At 44.2% G+C, this 14637-nt stretch overlaps 1 protein-coding gene across 2 annotated transcripts; it reads left to right on the top strand.

The window, feature by feature from the left end:
* The first annotated feature begins 9614 nt into the window (after positions 1–9614).
* Positions 9615–13172, top strand: FADD (Fas associated via death domain). Of its 2 annotated transcripts, none has more exons than XM_083467291.1 (3): positions 9615–9743; positions 10070–10378; positions 12759–13172. In XM_083467291.1, the coding sequence occupies exons 2-3, from the start codon at positions 10081–10083 to the stop codon at positions 13037–13039; spliced, it is 579 nt and encodes a 192-aa protein (XP_083323417.1). In that variant the 5' UTR covers positions 9615–9743; positions 10070–10080; the 3' UTR covers positions 13040–13172. The 2 variants fall into 2 exon arrangements, with proteins under 2 accessions (XP_083323417.1, XP_083323416.1); XM_083467290.1 differs by having other exon boundaries at positions 9632–9747.
* The last annotated feature ends 1465 nt before the right edge of the window (positions 13173–14637 follow it).

Here is a 14637-nt window from a genome sequence, read left to right as displayed (position 1 = left end):
TAGTTCTTTACTATTTTTCAATGGGGTTTGTATATAATATTGTATTACGACCTAGAAAATTATATAACGCTTCCTTTTTAAAAAAGAAAAGAAAAGTAAATGCATATAAAGCTGCTTTAGTTTTTTGTTGAATATTTCTTTCTATAGTTAATATTCCTTCATTGGCTCCTTCAGGCAAATGCCATTTCACAGTACTCTATAGTCATCTAACAGGGAAAAACCAAAAACCAAGGGTTGTTGGACTTGTAATGTCAATATAAAGTGACTGTTAAATTTGGGTTGGCTTTGACACTATAGCTATATTCCTCTAAAGTCTGAAATTTTAGGAGATCCCGACCACATAGTGTGATCTTTCTGTTGCTCTCTGAACAAAAGTTGGACCTGTTCAAAAATCTGAAGCTTATTCTCTAGCTATGTCCATACCGACATATAATTGATAGAATTCAATTAACTAATGAATCCCACCAATGAAAGCCCTCACAAGGACTTCTGCTTGTGCAGCAGGACTTTCCCCCTCCCCTGTGTGCCACTTGTGCCCCTACAGTTTGCTCTGGGGGGTCAGGAGAACGCCCAGAACCATACATGGAGGGAGAAAAGAGGAATCATTCTATTTGTCAAGCTGAAATGCTTGCTCTGATGAAACTGTCAACATGGCACAACATCGAATTCTTCCCTTTATTGTGCTTTTCATTTTTGCCCCATGCTGTGGTGGTGCTAAGTTTCTAGAATACATATGCTTTCTCCTCCCAGAATCACAGACTTACTGCGCCTCCAATAATGCTGAAATTTACCCATGAATCCTGACGTCTATAGCAACAACCTTCCTTGAAAGCTGCTGCTCTTCTCATGAGGGCATCACAATCATATTTAAATGATTTTTTTTCTCCTCCAAAACATTGCACAGCTTGATCCCACTGGCAATTGTACAGACCAGTAAAGACTGCTCTTACCACGGAGGCTGAGACTAATTTCTTGTCACTGAGCAAGCGACTGATAAGCACTTAAAGACTTTACGACTCTGAATTTGCAACAGGGGGAATCCTGGAAATTACAGGCTGGTTAGCTTAATGTCTGTCCTGGGAAAACTGGTGGACAGTATTGTTAAAGATAAAATAACCAAGCTTTTTAGAGGAACCAGCTGAAGCAGAGCCCAGTGTGCGGCAGCTGTAAAAAAATACAAATTGCATGATAGAGATCAATGAGGAAAAGAAATGAAAATAAAACTGCTAATATAATGCTGTTATACAAGTCTATGGATTTGGAATAGTGCATACAGTTTAGAATAGAATGTTGTAGAGTTGGAAAAGGTTCAGAAAAGGGCAGCCCAAATCATCAAGAGGATGGAGTAACTCTTGTGATGAAAAATTGCATCGACTGGGACTTTTTAGTTTTGAAAAAAGATGAGTAAGCTCCTTCATCAAGTTGTCCACTGTGACCCCAAGGGGTAGCACAGGTAAGGACATTGGAAATGGGAGCAGTCTATTATTATTATTATTATTATTGTTATTATTATTATTATTATTATACCCAACCCATCTGCCTATGTTGCCCCAGCCACTGAATCATAGAATCATAGAGTTGGAATATTGAGGTTGAATCCTGACAAGACAGAAGTACTGTTTTGGGGGGACAGGGAGCGGGTTGGTGTGGGGGATTCCCTGGTCTTGAATGGGGTAACTGTGCCCCTGAAGGACCAGGTGCGCAGCCTGGGAGTCATTTTGGACTCACAGCTGTCCATGGAGGCGCAGGTTAAATCCGTGTCCAGGGCAGCTGTGTACCAGCTCCATCTGGTACGCAGGCTGAGACCCTACCTGCCCGCGGATTGCCTCGCCAGAGTGGTGCACACTCTAGTTATCTCACGCTTGGACTACTGCGATGCGCTCTACGTGGGGCTACCTTTGAAGGTGACCCAGAAACTGCAATTAATCCAGAATGCGGCAGCTAGACTGGTGACTGGGAGTGGCCGCCGGGACCACATAACACCGGTTCTGAGAGATCTGCATTGGCTCCCAGTACGTTTCCGAGCACGATTCAAAGTGTTGGTGCTGACCTTTAAAGCCCTAAACAGCCTCGGTCCTGTATACCTCGGTCCTGTATACTCCACCCCCATTGTTCAGCCCGGACACTGAGATCCAGCACCGAGGGCCTTCTGGCGGTTCCCTCATTGCGAGAAGTGAGGCTACAGGGAACCAGACAGAGGGCCTTCTTGGTAGTGGTGCCCGCCCTGTGGAATGCCCTCCCATCAGATGTCAAAGAGATAAATAATTACCTGACATTCAGAAGACATCTTAAGGCAGCCCTGTTCAGGGAAGTTTTTAATATGTAATGCTGCACTGTTTTTAACACTGATTGGGAGCCGCCCAGAGTGGCTGGGGAAACTCAGCCAGATGGGCAGGGTATAAATAAATTATTATTATTATTATTATTATTATTATTATTATTATTATTAAACAATCAACCTATATGTTATTAGAATTCAAAGTGTTGGTGCTGACCTTTAAAGCCCTAAACGGCCTCGGACCTGTTTATCTGAAGGAGCGTCTCCACCCCCATCATTTCAGCCCGGACACAGGTCCATCTCCAAGAGTCTTCTGCTGGTTCCCTCACTGCGTGAAGTGAGGTTACAGGGAACCAGGCAGAGGGCCTTCTACGTTCTATCTGTGGAACATCCTCCCACCAGATGTCAAGGAAATAAACAACTATCTGACTTTTAGAAGACATCTGAAGGCAGCCCTGTTTAGGGAAGTTTTTAATGTTTGAAGTTTTATTCTGTTTTTAATGTTCTGTTGAAAGCCGCCCAGAGCAGCTGGGGTAGAAATAATAATATTATAGAAAAGCATCCATGAATCAGTATGGTTACATTTAAGTTGGTAACGCTGTGGGCTGCTAAGTGTTCAAAGCTTCTGTTTGCGAAATGTGCATTATCAAGATGCTGACTGACCTTAGTTCCAATCTCAAGCTGTAAGCAAGAGGAACAGCTCATTGTGGGCACCTTTTCAAGGCATCAGATACAGCTCAGATAAGCTGGTGGCTGTGTTGACTGTGGCTATCATAGTGAAAAGTTCTTCAGATATGAGGCTTCAGCTAATATTCCCTCTGGCAAGTGGAGGCAAGTTTCGTCGCCGTGCCTTCCAAGGGCTAGTTTGAAGAAGGATTTGTTTTATGAAAGATAATCTACGGAAATAAATTCGCCTTTGAAGCATACTGCTAAAGGAGGAGCACAACTTTAACCTGCATGCAGGCAAGAGGCTGTTATGACAGTGTCCTGAACAGTGAACCCTCTTCTCAGTACTGAAAGGGTGTTGTCTGCATGCAAGGATACCAAATTCCATGCAACAGCTATAATGCAAAAACCACACAGTCTGAGTGGAAATTAAGAACTATGCTGGTATGAATTACGCTGGTTTCTTTGGTAAGTCACTCGTGCCAAGCAGGACTTGAAAGTGGATGAAAATACTAGGCTGGAACATTTGATTACTTACACACACACACACACACACACACACACACACGTTTGCCAACCTAAGCCAGTATTGTGGGAAAGGCGCTGACTTCTGTTTGTATGTTTGAACCAGAAATTACTCACACCCTGTTCTGTTAGCATTGCTTGACCAGCCCTATTTGATTTCCATAGCACTGTGTTTCTAAGATACAGCACACAAATTATTGGCAGTCTTACTTTGTTTGAGGGTGAATAAATCCCAAGTCAACACAACTACGCCTCAGCGTTTTTAACACTTATCTGCAGCACAACATAGCATAATATACAGGGGTTTGTGTGTGTGTGTGATCAGTCCAATGGGCTTCCATCACAGTTGATCAACTCAATGGGCTTCCTCACCATCTTACAGTCCAGAAAAGAAAGGGAAAACACACAGCATGAAACCATCTAAAATAGCTTTAAACAACAAGATTGTTAACTGTTGCATGATTCTTATCCCAATTCCAGTGAAAAAAGAATGGCGAAACTCCCACATATTCTAGGAACCAGGAATAAACAAACTATGATTAAATTCCTCCTAGTTTGAGGAAGTGGGAGCACTAGAGTATTTTTAGATGTTTTCCCTCAGAGATCACATCTTCCCAATGGAGCTTTCAAAGAAAACCTCTCCCCTTTGTCTTTCACCCTTAAAAACCATTTATATCACTTAATGTCTGCTTACAAATTCACATGTATCCTTGTTATTCTTATTCAATTATTTCCGTATGCAATATTGGGGGGGATTTTTTTTTCTCATGATGGCTTGCCAATTTTAACAAAGTTTTGATGGAAGAGTAATCTTTATAGTAAATAAATATGTTTTTAGGCAAAACAACCATGAGGGGAAAGTCGTAAGGACCTTTAAAAATGTATCTATAGGTCATCCTTGGAATATTAATTACAACTTTCAAGATCTGCTCACATATTCTTGGATAGACGTAAGACCCTGATATGTCCATTTCCCTGAAAAGTAAGGTTGAAGCAGGTGAGAAACATGCCCCGGTGGCTGAAAAGGGGTGGTGCCTCTTCTGACATCCTACCATTTTCTCAAGCGTTGGCAGTGTTGGGCTGGAATGCAGCCACCTCATATTTTCTGGTTCCTTCCAATTCTATGGGAGATTACAGATTATTTCCTAGTATGACAAAAGTATAACGTGTAGAACTGAGTTTCAGATTGGAAAAATAAAAAAAAAACAACTGGGAGAACCGAAACTGACGCATTCTTCCATCCCTGCTGTCAGCCTAACCTACCTCACAGAGTTGTGAGGATAAAAGGTGGGAGGTAGGAAGCCATGTACACTATCCTGGGCTTCTTGGAGGAAGAATAATAGAATTGTAGCGTTGAATGGGACCCCAGGGGTCATCTAGTCCATCCCCTGCAATGCACGAATCTCAACACAGAGTGGGTAATAATAATAATAATAATAATAATAATAATAATAATAATAATATTTTTTTATATCCTGCCCTCCCCAGCCAAGGCCGGGCTCAGAGCGGCTTACAAGGAATAATAAAAATAAGTTGAATGATTACAACTTAAAAACAACATTAAAATATTGAAACATTAAAATATTAAAATGTAGCCTCCTGAGGAGAAGGAAAAGAAAAAAGAAAGAGAGGGAGGGAGGGAATCAAATTGGCTCCAAGCCAAAGGCCAGGCGGAACAACTCTGTCTTACAGATCCTGCAGGGCCCTGGTCTCGTGAGGCAGAGCGTTCCACCAGGCCGGAGCCAGAGTTGAAAAGGCCCTGGCTCTGGTTGAAGCCAATCTAACTTCCTTAGGGCCCAGGACCACTAGGGTATTGCTATTTATGGACCTTGAGGCTCTCCGTGGGGCATACCAGGAGAGGTGGTCCCGTAGGTACGAGGGTCCTAGGCCATGAAGGGCTTTAAAGGTCAAAAGCAGCACCTTAAATCTGATCCTGTACTCCACCGGGAGCCAGTGCAGCTGGAAAAGCACTGGGTGAATATGTTCCCATGGCAGAGACCCCGTGAGGAGCCTTGCTGCAACATTCTGCACCCGCTGGAGTTTCTGGGACAGCTTCAAGGGCAGCCCCACGTAGAGCGAATTACAGTAGTCAAGCCTGGAGATGACCGTCACATGGATCACTGTGGCAAGATCAGGGCGGGAGAGGTCATAAAGGTAAGGCATACAACAAAATGCTGTTTCTGGCTGAGGCACTGCTGCTGTTTTTCTCTATCAATGCATTCCCTAGGCTAAGCTGATGTCCTCAGATGTTTTAAACTAGGGGTCAGCAAACCTTTTCAGTGGGGGGCCAGTCCACTGTCCCTCAGACCTTGTGGGGGGCCAGACTATATGGGGGGGAATGAATGAATTCCTATGCCCCACAAATAACCCAGAGATGCATTTTAAATAAAAGCACACATTCTACTCATGTAAAAACACGCTGATTCCTGGACTGTCCGCAGGCCGGATTTAGGAGGCAATTGGGCCGCATCCGGCCCCTGGACCTCCTATAGCCAGGCAGGATGAGGCTGATGGGAGTTGTAGTCCAAAAAAAATCTGGAAGGCAGCAGGTGGGAGAAAGCTGCCCTAGGCCATGCTTGCATGCACTTCAAGTTACAGTGACAATTTGTTGTGCTAAAGATGTGGGGATTAGTGTGTCATTTCGTCCGCTTGCACCATAACAGTTTGGCTACTTGCACAACTCGGAATACAAGTTTGTGTGGGAAAGACTGGGATTCTTACTTCCAGGGCTTCAATATCGGTTTGAAGTTGGTGGCAAAATAAATTATAAAAACAATTTTCCCTTTAGGGGGGAAAAAAAAGTTGAATGCAAGCTCTGCAATGAAAAAGGAATTCCTTTCTTATTCATTCTTTCTGAACTGGTGTGAGTAACCAGCCTAGTCATATCCTGTACTGCTTATTGACAGGACTGAAGATAATCTGCTCCCTGTGAATAGAAAGGACAACGCCCTTTCTAACAGAATATTAACAAACCTTTCCTTTTCCTGGGAAGGAGAAGTGATGACTCATGAAAAAGGAAAGGAAAGGATCAGGGTATCTACTTACATTTGGATCATATCCAGACAGCGTAAAATATACACCCTAACCATTTTTTAAAAAATCAGAATTAGAGACTTTCCATACTCTCATTCAGCAAATACCTCTGACTCCTGACAGGTACAGCTGCTTTTGCTGCAGGTCCCAGGATTCCTTAGGGGGGAAAGTCATGACTGTTGAAGCAGCATCACAGTGCTTTAAATGTGTAGTGCAGAGGTGGCCAGAGAGATTTGGAGGTCTTTAATGTGGGTGGCGCTGTGGGTTAAACCATAGAGCCTAGGACTTGCCGATCAGAAGATCGGCGGTTCGAATCCCCGCGATGGGGTGAGCTCCCATTGCCCGGTCCCTGCTCCTGCCAACCTAGCAGTTCGAAAGCACGTCAAAGTGCAAATAGATAAATAGGTACCACTCTGGCAGGAAGGTAAACGGCGTTTCTGTGTGCTGCTCTGGTTCGCCAGAAGCGGCTTAGTCATGCTGGCCACATGACCCAGAAGCTGTATGCTGGCTCCCTTGGCCAATAAAGCAAGATGAGCGCCGCAACCCCCGAGTCAGTCACGACTGGACCTAATGGTCAGGAGTCCCTTTTGTTGTTGTTTAGTCGTTTAGTCGTGTCCGACTCTTCGTGACCCCATGGACCAGAGCACGCCAGGCACTCCTGTCTTCCACTGCCTCCCGCAATTTGGTCAAACTCATGCTGGTAGCTTTGAGAACACTATCCAACCATCTTGTCCTCTGTCATCCCCTTCTCCTTGTGCCCTCCATCTTTCCCAACATCAGGGTCTGTTCCAGGGAGTCTTCTTTTCATACACACATATGTTGAAAACAAGTGACGAAAATAATGTAGCTAGCATGCCTGCTTGCCTTCCTTTCTATATCTTGACTGGAATTTGCAAGAGGTATTGGAACCTATTCAAAAAGAAAAGGGGCCAATTTAATCTTTCTTTGAGATTTTTCAAGGCAAGACTGGCCCTGCTTCTGCTAGGCCTGCTTTAGGTCAAGAGCATATCTCCTAGTGGGAGGGAGCTACAGCAACCGCCTTACCGCTGCTTACCAGGAGGGGGAGACATGGCAGGTGCACCAGGAGGAGCACTGGATTGGCTGGCCTGGTGTGGCCACTGTCTCCCCCTACTGGTAAGAGGGAATGATGATGCTGGGAGATGAAGGCTGCTCTTCTGTCCCACCATACAAACCACTGCTACTTTAGATGTAGGTTTTAAAGAGCTAACAAATGAAATATTTGTTAAGGAGAGATCATTTCTCCTGTGATTCAGGTAATGCCTATGGCAAAATGGTGACTGGATAGTAACTCTTCAGATGGAGGCTCAACACGGTTGAATATTTCATTTCATTTGGCAGGATTTATATACCACCTAATCATCATAACCTTAATTTATATAACCTTTGAATCAAAAGGGATTTCCCTGTACCAGAGTTTCCCAAGTTGTAGTCAGCAGATCAAGTTTCATAAGGTCATCTGCAGCACACTTGTGAAGAACTCTTACAATCTGAATTCTATAGAATACAATAACATTCAATATAAGAAATAAAAGAAGCACCGAAAAGGCAATTAAAAATCATATAGCATCCGACACAGCACACTATAATTGCTACAAGAGGAAGAAAGGTAAGAGTGTGTAAACTGTTGGTCTTTTTAATGGTTATTCCAAAGAAAGGAATATATTTTCTGTGGTTTCCAGTTCTTTGAACTCCCTCTGCTGGACTTGAACAGATATTACTAGCAGAAAACTAGACTTGAGTGCTAGACCACGAAGCACAGAACTAAAGTGGATTTAAAGTGCCGTCTCCCTAGTGCAACAAACCCACTTTCTTTCTTAAAAGTGACTTTTAAACTATGATTTAGAATGGAAGGCAAGAAGCATTGGGGGGGGCACTGAATTTTGGCGTCGCACAGGGTGCTGCTGCTGGAATTTGAGGCCCCAAGATCCGCCTCTGATTGTGTTTTTACATACTGAAATCCCATTGAAAACAGTGTTATTTGATTCCCTATAAGCATAGGAGTGAGTCAGAGCATTGCTCCATCTAGCTCACTATTGTCTACACAGATTGGCAGCAGCTCTCCAGGAACTCAGGGGACATTTCCAGCCCTATCTGAGTATTCTGGGAATTGAGCCTGGCACCTAACACTGAGCCATGGATCTTGGCCCCAAAATATGCACTCACCTGCACACATTGCACTCTAAATATCTCCCCTTGGAAAGCAATGTGACTTTAAAGTGCTTGGCTTTGACTGCCCAAAGCATTTTTATCCATTGTATTTATTTACATAAATTAGAATGTGCAATATTTTTTTTAAAAAAAAATTAAGTATGTAATAAAGGACATACATTTCAATAACATACAAGAAGGAAGGAAGGAAGACTGTACAACTGAATTAAAATTAAGCATATGCACAAAATACAAATCCCTCAAAAGAATTTTTATTATTGGTACCAGGAGGGGGGTAGTGGTTAATCAATCAATCAATCAATCAATCAATTAATAATTTTGATTGTTTTCTTTTATTACATATAGCAATAGAAATGTTTGAGAAGTGCAGAAATAAAACAACGACTTTGCGCTTTTGACATCATACAATGTCCACAACTTAGAAAAGCAGCTATCCTATCTTTAAAAGACATCTGAAGGCAGCCCTGTTTAGGGAAGTTTTTAATATTTAATGCTGTACTGTTTTAAACATTTGATTGGGAGCGCCCTAGAGTGGCTGGGGAAACTCAGCCAGATGGGCGGGGTATAAATAATAAATATTATTATTATTATTATTATTATTATTATTATTATTATTATTATTATTATTATTATTATTATTATTATTAAATACAATACAATGTCCACAACTTAGAAAATAAAACGATGCAGAGCGGAGAACTGGTGCTTGCAGAAATACATAAACAATGTTTCTGCAACGGAGCAGCCAGAATTTTAATGCGGTGTGTAACACCACCTCCATATTTTTAAGTGAAATGCTTAAGTAGAAAAGCCGTACATTTATTTCTGAGTTTCTGGCTGGCTTGATAGGTGTTAACAGCGGCGCTAGTTGCAAAAGCTGTGCCAATGCTGCCCCCTGGTGTCCGCGGAGCGCCCTGCGATTCTCTCCCTTGCCTCGGATTTCCGGAGAGAGGCAAGCTGCGCCGCGTGGGCGGAGGGCCCCGAAAGGGAAGCGACCTCCCTCCGGATGACGCCGGAGCCTCCGGATCGACAACAAAGTTCCAACCAGGAAGTAAGTATGTAAAGCTTTCTAAAAACTTAAGTTTTCCATTTTTTCCAACCTCCTATCGAGATTTCAGCGCCGCGCAAAAAGTTTCCTAGCGTTTGTTTTGGGGGGAAAGTTTAGAAAACAAAGTGAAAGAGAAAGTCAGATTTTAAAAAGTTGCGTTTTCTGCCCGATGATCGTCCTGGGGTTCAAATGCATCTTTGCTAGATGTTTCTCTGCCCATTAAAAAAAAAACTGCATTAAAGCAGTATTCTATTTAAAAAGGAGAAAGGTTTCCTGAATACTGATGCCTTTCACATGGGCACCCTAACCTCCCGCCTTGCTCTTCCTAGGTTCGCCAGAAATGGATCCGTTTTTGGATCTTCTGAATTTATTCTCAAGGAGCCTTTCTCCAAAGGAGCTCGCCGATCTCAAGTTCCTTTGCCGGGATCGCATTGGCAAAAAAAAGCTCGAGGCCGTCCAAAGTGGCCTCGATCTATTCAACATTTTCCTGGAACAGGAAATAGTTACGAGGACCAAGGTTGAGTTCTTGGAGCACGCGTTCAAAAGCCTGCAAAGAGAAGATCTGCTGACTTTGCTCAGGCAGTTTGAAGACGGCGCAAGTGGGGACCCGGAAGACCAGCTGGATGCGCAAGAAAAACGTAGGTGGAAATGGCTTTTTTGTTTAATTGAAGGAAGTGGGCTGTGGCATATGAAAATTTGTTTCTTTATTATTGTGTTTGTAGCCTGTAAGGAGCTAAAGGTGTTCTACACCCTTACTCTGGCTTTTGACACTTGAGGTGTATATTTTCAGGACCAACCTTAGTTTTGTAATTTTAAGTTGTTTTGCACAGTTTTTAAATTTGTGTTTTAATATTGACTATGTCATTTAATTGTTGTGACTTGACCATAGGGCTTAGGGTAAATTCTTAATACTACTACTACTACTAATAGTAGTAATAATAATAATAATAATAATAATAATAATAATAATGCTGCCTGAAGCAGCTCAGTTCACCTTTTTGCATTGCATAAACTTCAACTTTTTGAGGGACACGGGTGGCGCTGTGGGTTAAACCACAGAGCCTAGGACTTGACAATAAGAAGGTTGGCGGTTCAAATCCCCACGACGGGGTGAGCTCCCGTTGCTCGGTCCCAGTTCCTGCCTACCTAGCAGTTCGAAAGCATGTCAAAGTGCAAGTATATAAATAGGTACCGCTCCAGCGGGAAGGTAAACGGCATTTCCATGCGCTGCTCTGGTTCTCCAGAAGCGGCTTAGTCATGCTGGCCACATGACCCGGAAGCTGTACGCCGGCTCCCTCGGCCAGTAAAGCGAGATAGATGAGTGCCGCAACCCCAGAGTCAGCCACGGCTGGACCTAATGGTCAGGGGTCCCTTTACCTTTACCTTTTAACCTTCAACTTTAGCTTCATCTTGTTCAAGCTGCTATTAAAGCTGATCAAGCTGTCTTGTCTAGGGTTCTTGCTTTTAACAACTTGAAACAATTTGCTTAGCCCACTAGCCTTATTTAGGTGTTTGCACGCCTGTACACGTGAGGCCTTAGAGCAGCTTTCACCACTACAACTCCCATCAGCCCCAGCCAGTTTGGCCATTTTGACTGGGGCTGATGGGAGTTGTAGTTGGAAACAACTGGAGGCCCCAGACTGGCAGAGGAGTGACTTAGAGTGAGGAGGAGGTGCATTGGCAAGCCCACCCTCCAGCGTTCCCTTGTGCATGGGCTCAAATTTAGGCCCTCAGATGTTCAGCATAAAGGACTTATGGGGGCTTCTGCATACATTTGACTGAATGCATAAAGAAGCATCCCTATGATTGAGAGTTCTAATAATGCAAGCATTATCATGATGCTTCCAACACGCTCAGACATCCTCTCCAGCCCTTCACACTGAGCACTTGAAAGTCTGAAGAGGAGCCTCTATGTAAACATTGGGGACAGGATTTGACTGTGCACCTCTGCCTCCTCCCTGCTTTAAGGCTTTGTGTGAACCCCTGAATAGGGCTAATGCCATCTGCATTCCAGAACTGCTCTTAAACTTTTTTTGCTTACAGGTATCCTGCAAGGAAAAAAGATGGTAACTCTTTTCCTGTTTCCCGATATAGAAATAAACAGACACTTTGTGTGTGCTTGCAGGAAATGATGTTTGCAAGCATCGCCAAGCTGCTGATCAGTGGTGCCTGCAAAGCATTGGGCCCAGGGATTCCCAGTATTCAACAATCAGCTAATCGCTGCTGGCAGAAGGCAGTTAGAAACTCCTCTGAGCTATGGCCTTTTCTGAGCTTCTCAAATCTGACCAATGGGCCTGATTGTTCTCTCTCCCCCACCTCTTCACCATTAGCCAAGTTTGACAGATGAGTAAGGCTGCTCACTTGTCCATCACCTGATGTCACAATGGCAGGTGATACACACACATGCATGCCTGGTTTGAAATCAGAGTGTGTGGGCAAATGCACTGCGCACAAAGTACCAGCGATCAGCTGATTGTCAAGTACTGGGAATCCCTGGGCCCAGCGCTTTGCATGGGGTTTTGTAGGCAGCACCGATCAACTGCTTGGCAATGCCTGCAAACCTCATTTCATCACGGCCAAGTAACTGCATGTTCCACTCCACATCTGGCATCATGTATGATGTCAGTTGTAGGGCATGTGGGTGTGGCTTGGCCGAAAAGACCTCATGGGCCAAATGGGGAGGCCTGATGGGCTTATTTAGGCCCCCGGGCTGGAGGCTCCTTACTCCTTAAGTACAGTCAAAGGTTGGCCAGTGAACTTCTCGCTGGGTATATATTTACCCAGAGGCCCTGCACACCTCAAGGTGAAAAATGGGGTTGGCTGGGTGGCAAATATGGGCAGTAGCACCCAGACTGGAGTCCTGTCCCATCTCTTGAGTGTTACGCCATAACCCCGAGTGTTTCACAGTAGGACAAGTAGGAGGGTCAAGACAGAGTATTCTCTGGAGTATGGCAGGAGGAGCGTTAAATGGTCCATTGTGAATTAGCAAGTTGATGCAAACTATTATTTTGTTTTTAGGTAAGCTGGACAGAGCATTTGAGATCATATGTGATCACGTTGGGAAAAACTGGAAAATGCTCATTCGAAAACTTGGCATCTCAGAAGTCAAAATCGATAGAATTGTAACCGCCAATCCATATAACATGCATGAACAAATGATGCAATCGCTTCTAGAGTGGCGGAAATCAAGGGGGAAGGAAGCAAAGGTTGACGATGTAATAAAAGCCCTCAAGAACTGTCATATGAAACTTGCGGCAGACTATGTTGAAGAAGCTTTGCAACGGGAAACTGAACAATGAAATCAATGGGAAAAGATGACATGAAATGGAAAATTAAAGACACAGTTGAGCTGTCATTAAAAAAAAAAAACAAATTGGTTGGGGCCTGTGGCTGCTATAGACAAACCACTTACAGAACTGCATTTGCACTTAACCTTGCTTAGTTCTTTCTCTTCTTGCTCTCTGCTTTGCTCCAAGACTGATTTATGGGTCAATCTGAGGGTCTCACCCAGCAAGCTGGGAGGTCGGCTTATGCTAGCTAGCATCATGTAGTCAGGATGTTCTACATTCCCAGCACAAAAGCTGAAAAGGAGGAAACACAAGCACTCCAAAACACACAGCCCATAGCAAATAGAAGCATCCAGTACTGGGATGGGAAATGGGCCAGACTGCAGGCTGGATTCCTTAATCCTCCACTCTCTGTGGGCCACCTTTGACAGGTAGAGCTACCCACCAGCCAAGTCAGCTGCCATTACATAGATAGCAAGTGACTGGCACCACACCTATCAGAGTTCACCTAAGCAGGAGCTACAGTAGCCTCCTTCAAAGATGGGCTTTCAGAGCCAATCAGCTGAATTCCAGAGCAATATCGCATGTTCTCACCAGCAAGTAGGCTCCTACATTGGTCAGGCATATAGGGAGCCAATCCATTTCCAGAAACAGGAAAATACCCCCATGGCATCCCAGAGCCAGTGTGGTGTAGTGGTTAAGAGCGGTAATCTCGTAATCTGGTGAACCGGGTTCGATTCCCCGCTCCTCCACATGCAGCTGCTGGGTGACCTTGGGCTAGTCACACTTCTCTGAAGTCTCTCAGCCCCACTCACCTCACAGTGTTTGTTGTGGGGGAGGAAGGGAAAGGAGAATGTTAGCCGCTTTGAGACTCCTGAAGGGGAGTGAAAGGCGGGATATCAAATCCAAACTCTTCTTCTTCTCTTCCCCACTACATGCAATGTGTGGGATACCATGAAGCTCTAATCATGCAGAACAGTGGTTCTCACACCTTTTTCTCTGAGCCACACATTCAGAATAAAAAATTGCTTGCACCACACCACATTTTTTAGAAGAAATCCATTGGGAAACAAAAAAGAAACAACAACTAGCAGTCCTTGATTTATAACATAGAACACATGGTCATGGGACATCCAGAAAGTAAAAAAACTGCAGTTACATAAGAACATGAATCATTCCCAAAATATGATACTGGTGGTTCTTGAATCTCCCAGCCCCACTTGCCATCCTCTCTTGCCATCCCCTTTAAGAACCACTGCTGGAGAGCAACCCGGGTTTCTTGTGTGAGAGGTCCCAGGTTTAGGCCTGGATGTGAACTCTCACTGGGTGCAGCTGGGAAGAGTACAAACAGGCACACTGGGGAGAATGTTGTGGCAGCCAATCGGGGCGAGTTCTGCATGACCCAGCATCCCATATAGCGAATTGCCTGCCTCCAGGTTGGTTTTACCATCGACCATTGCCTCTCCCTGGCCCCTGCACCTCTCTGCCCACGCCACAGCATTCACCACAGTACTCCTGATCGCCTCAGAGGGTGCCACCATCCCTTTACCCTAAACCAGAGTAGCCAATGTAGAGCCTGTCTGATGTTGTTAGACTTCAGTTCCCATCAG

The sequence above is a fragment of the Podarcis liolepis genome, assembly GCF_965112155.1.
Source record: "Podarcis liolepis genome assembly, chromosome: 1".
NCBI classification, from domain to species: domain Eukaryota; kingdom Metazoa; phylum Chordata; class Lepidosauria; order Squamata; family Lacertidae; genus Podarcis; species Podarcis liolepis.
The sequence above is the reverse complement of the archived record's forward strand: the minus strand, read 5'-3'. Positions and strand labels throughout refer to the sequence as shown.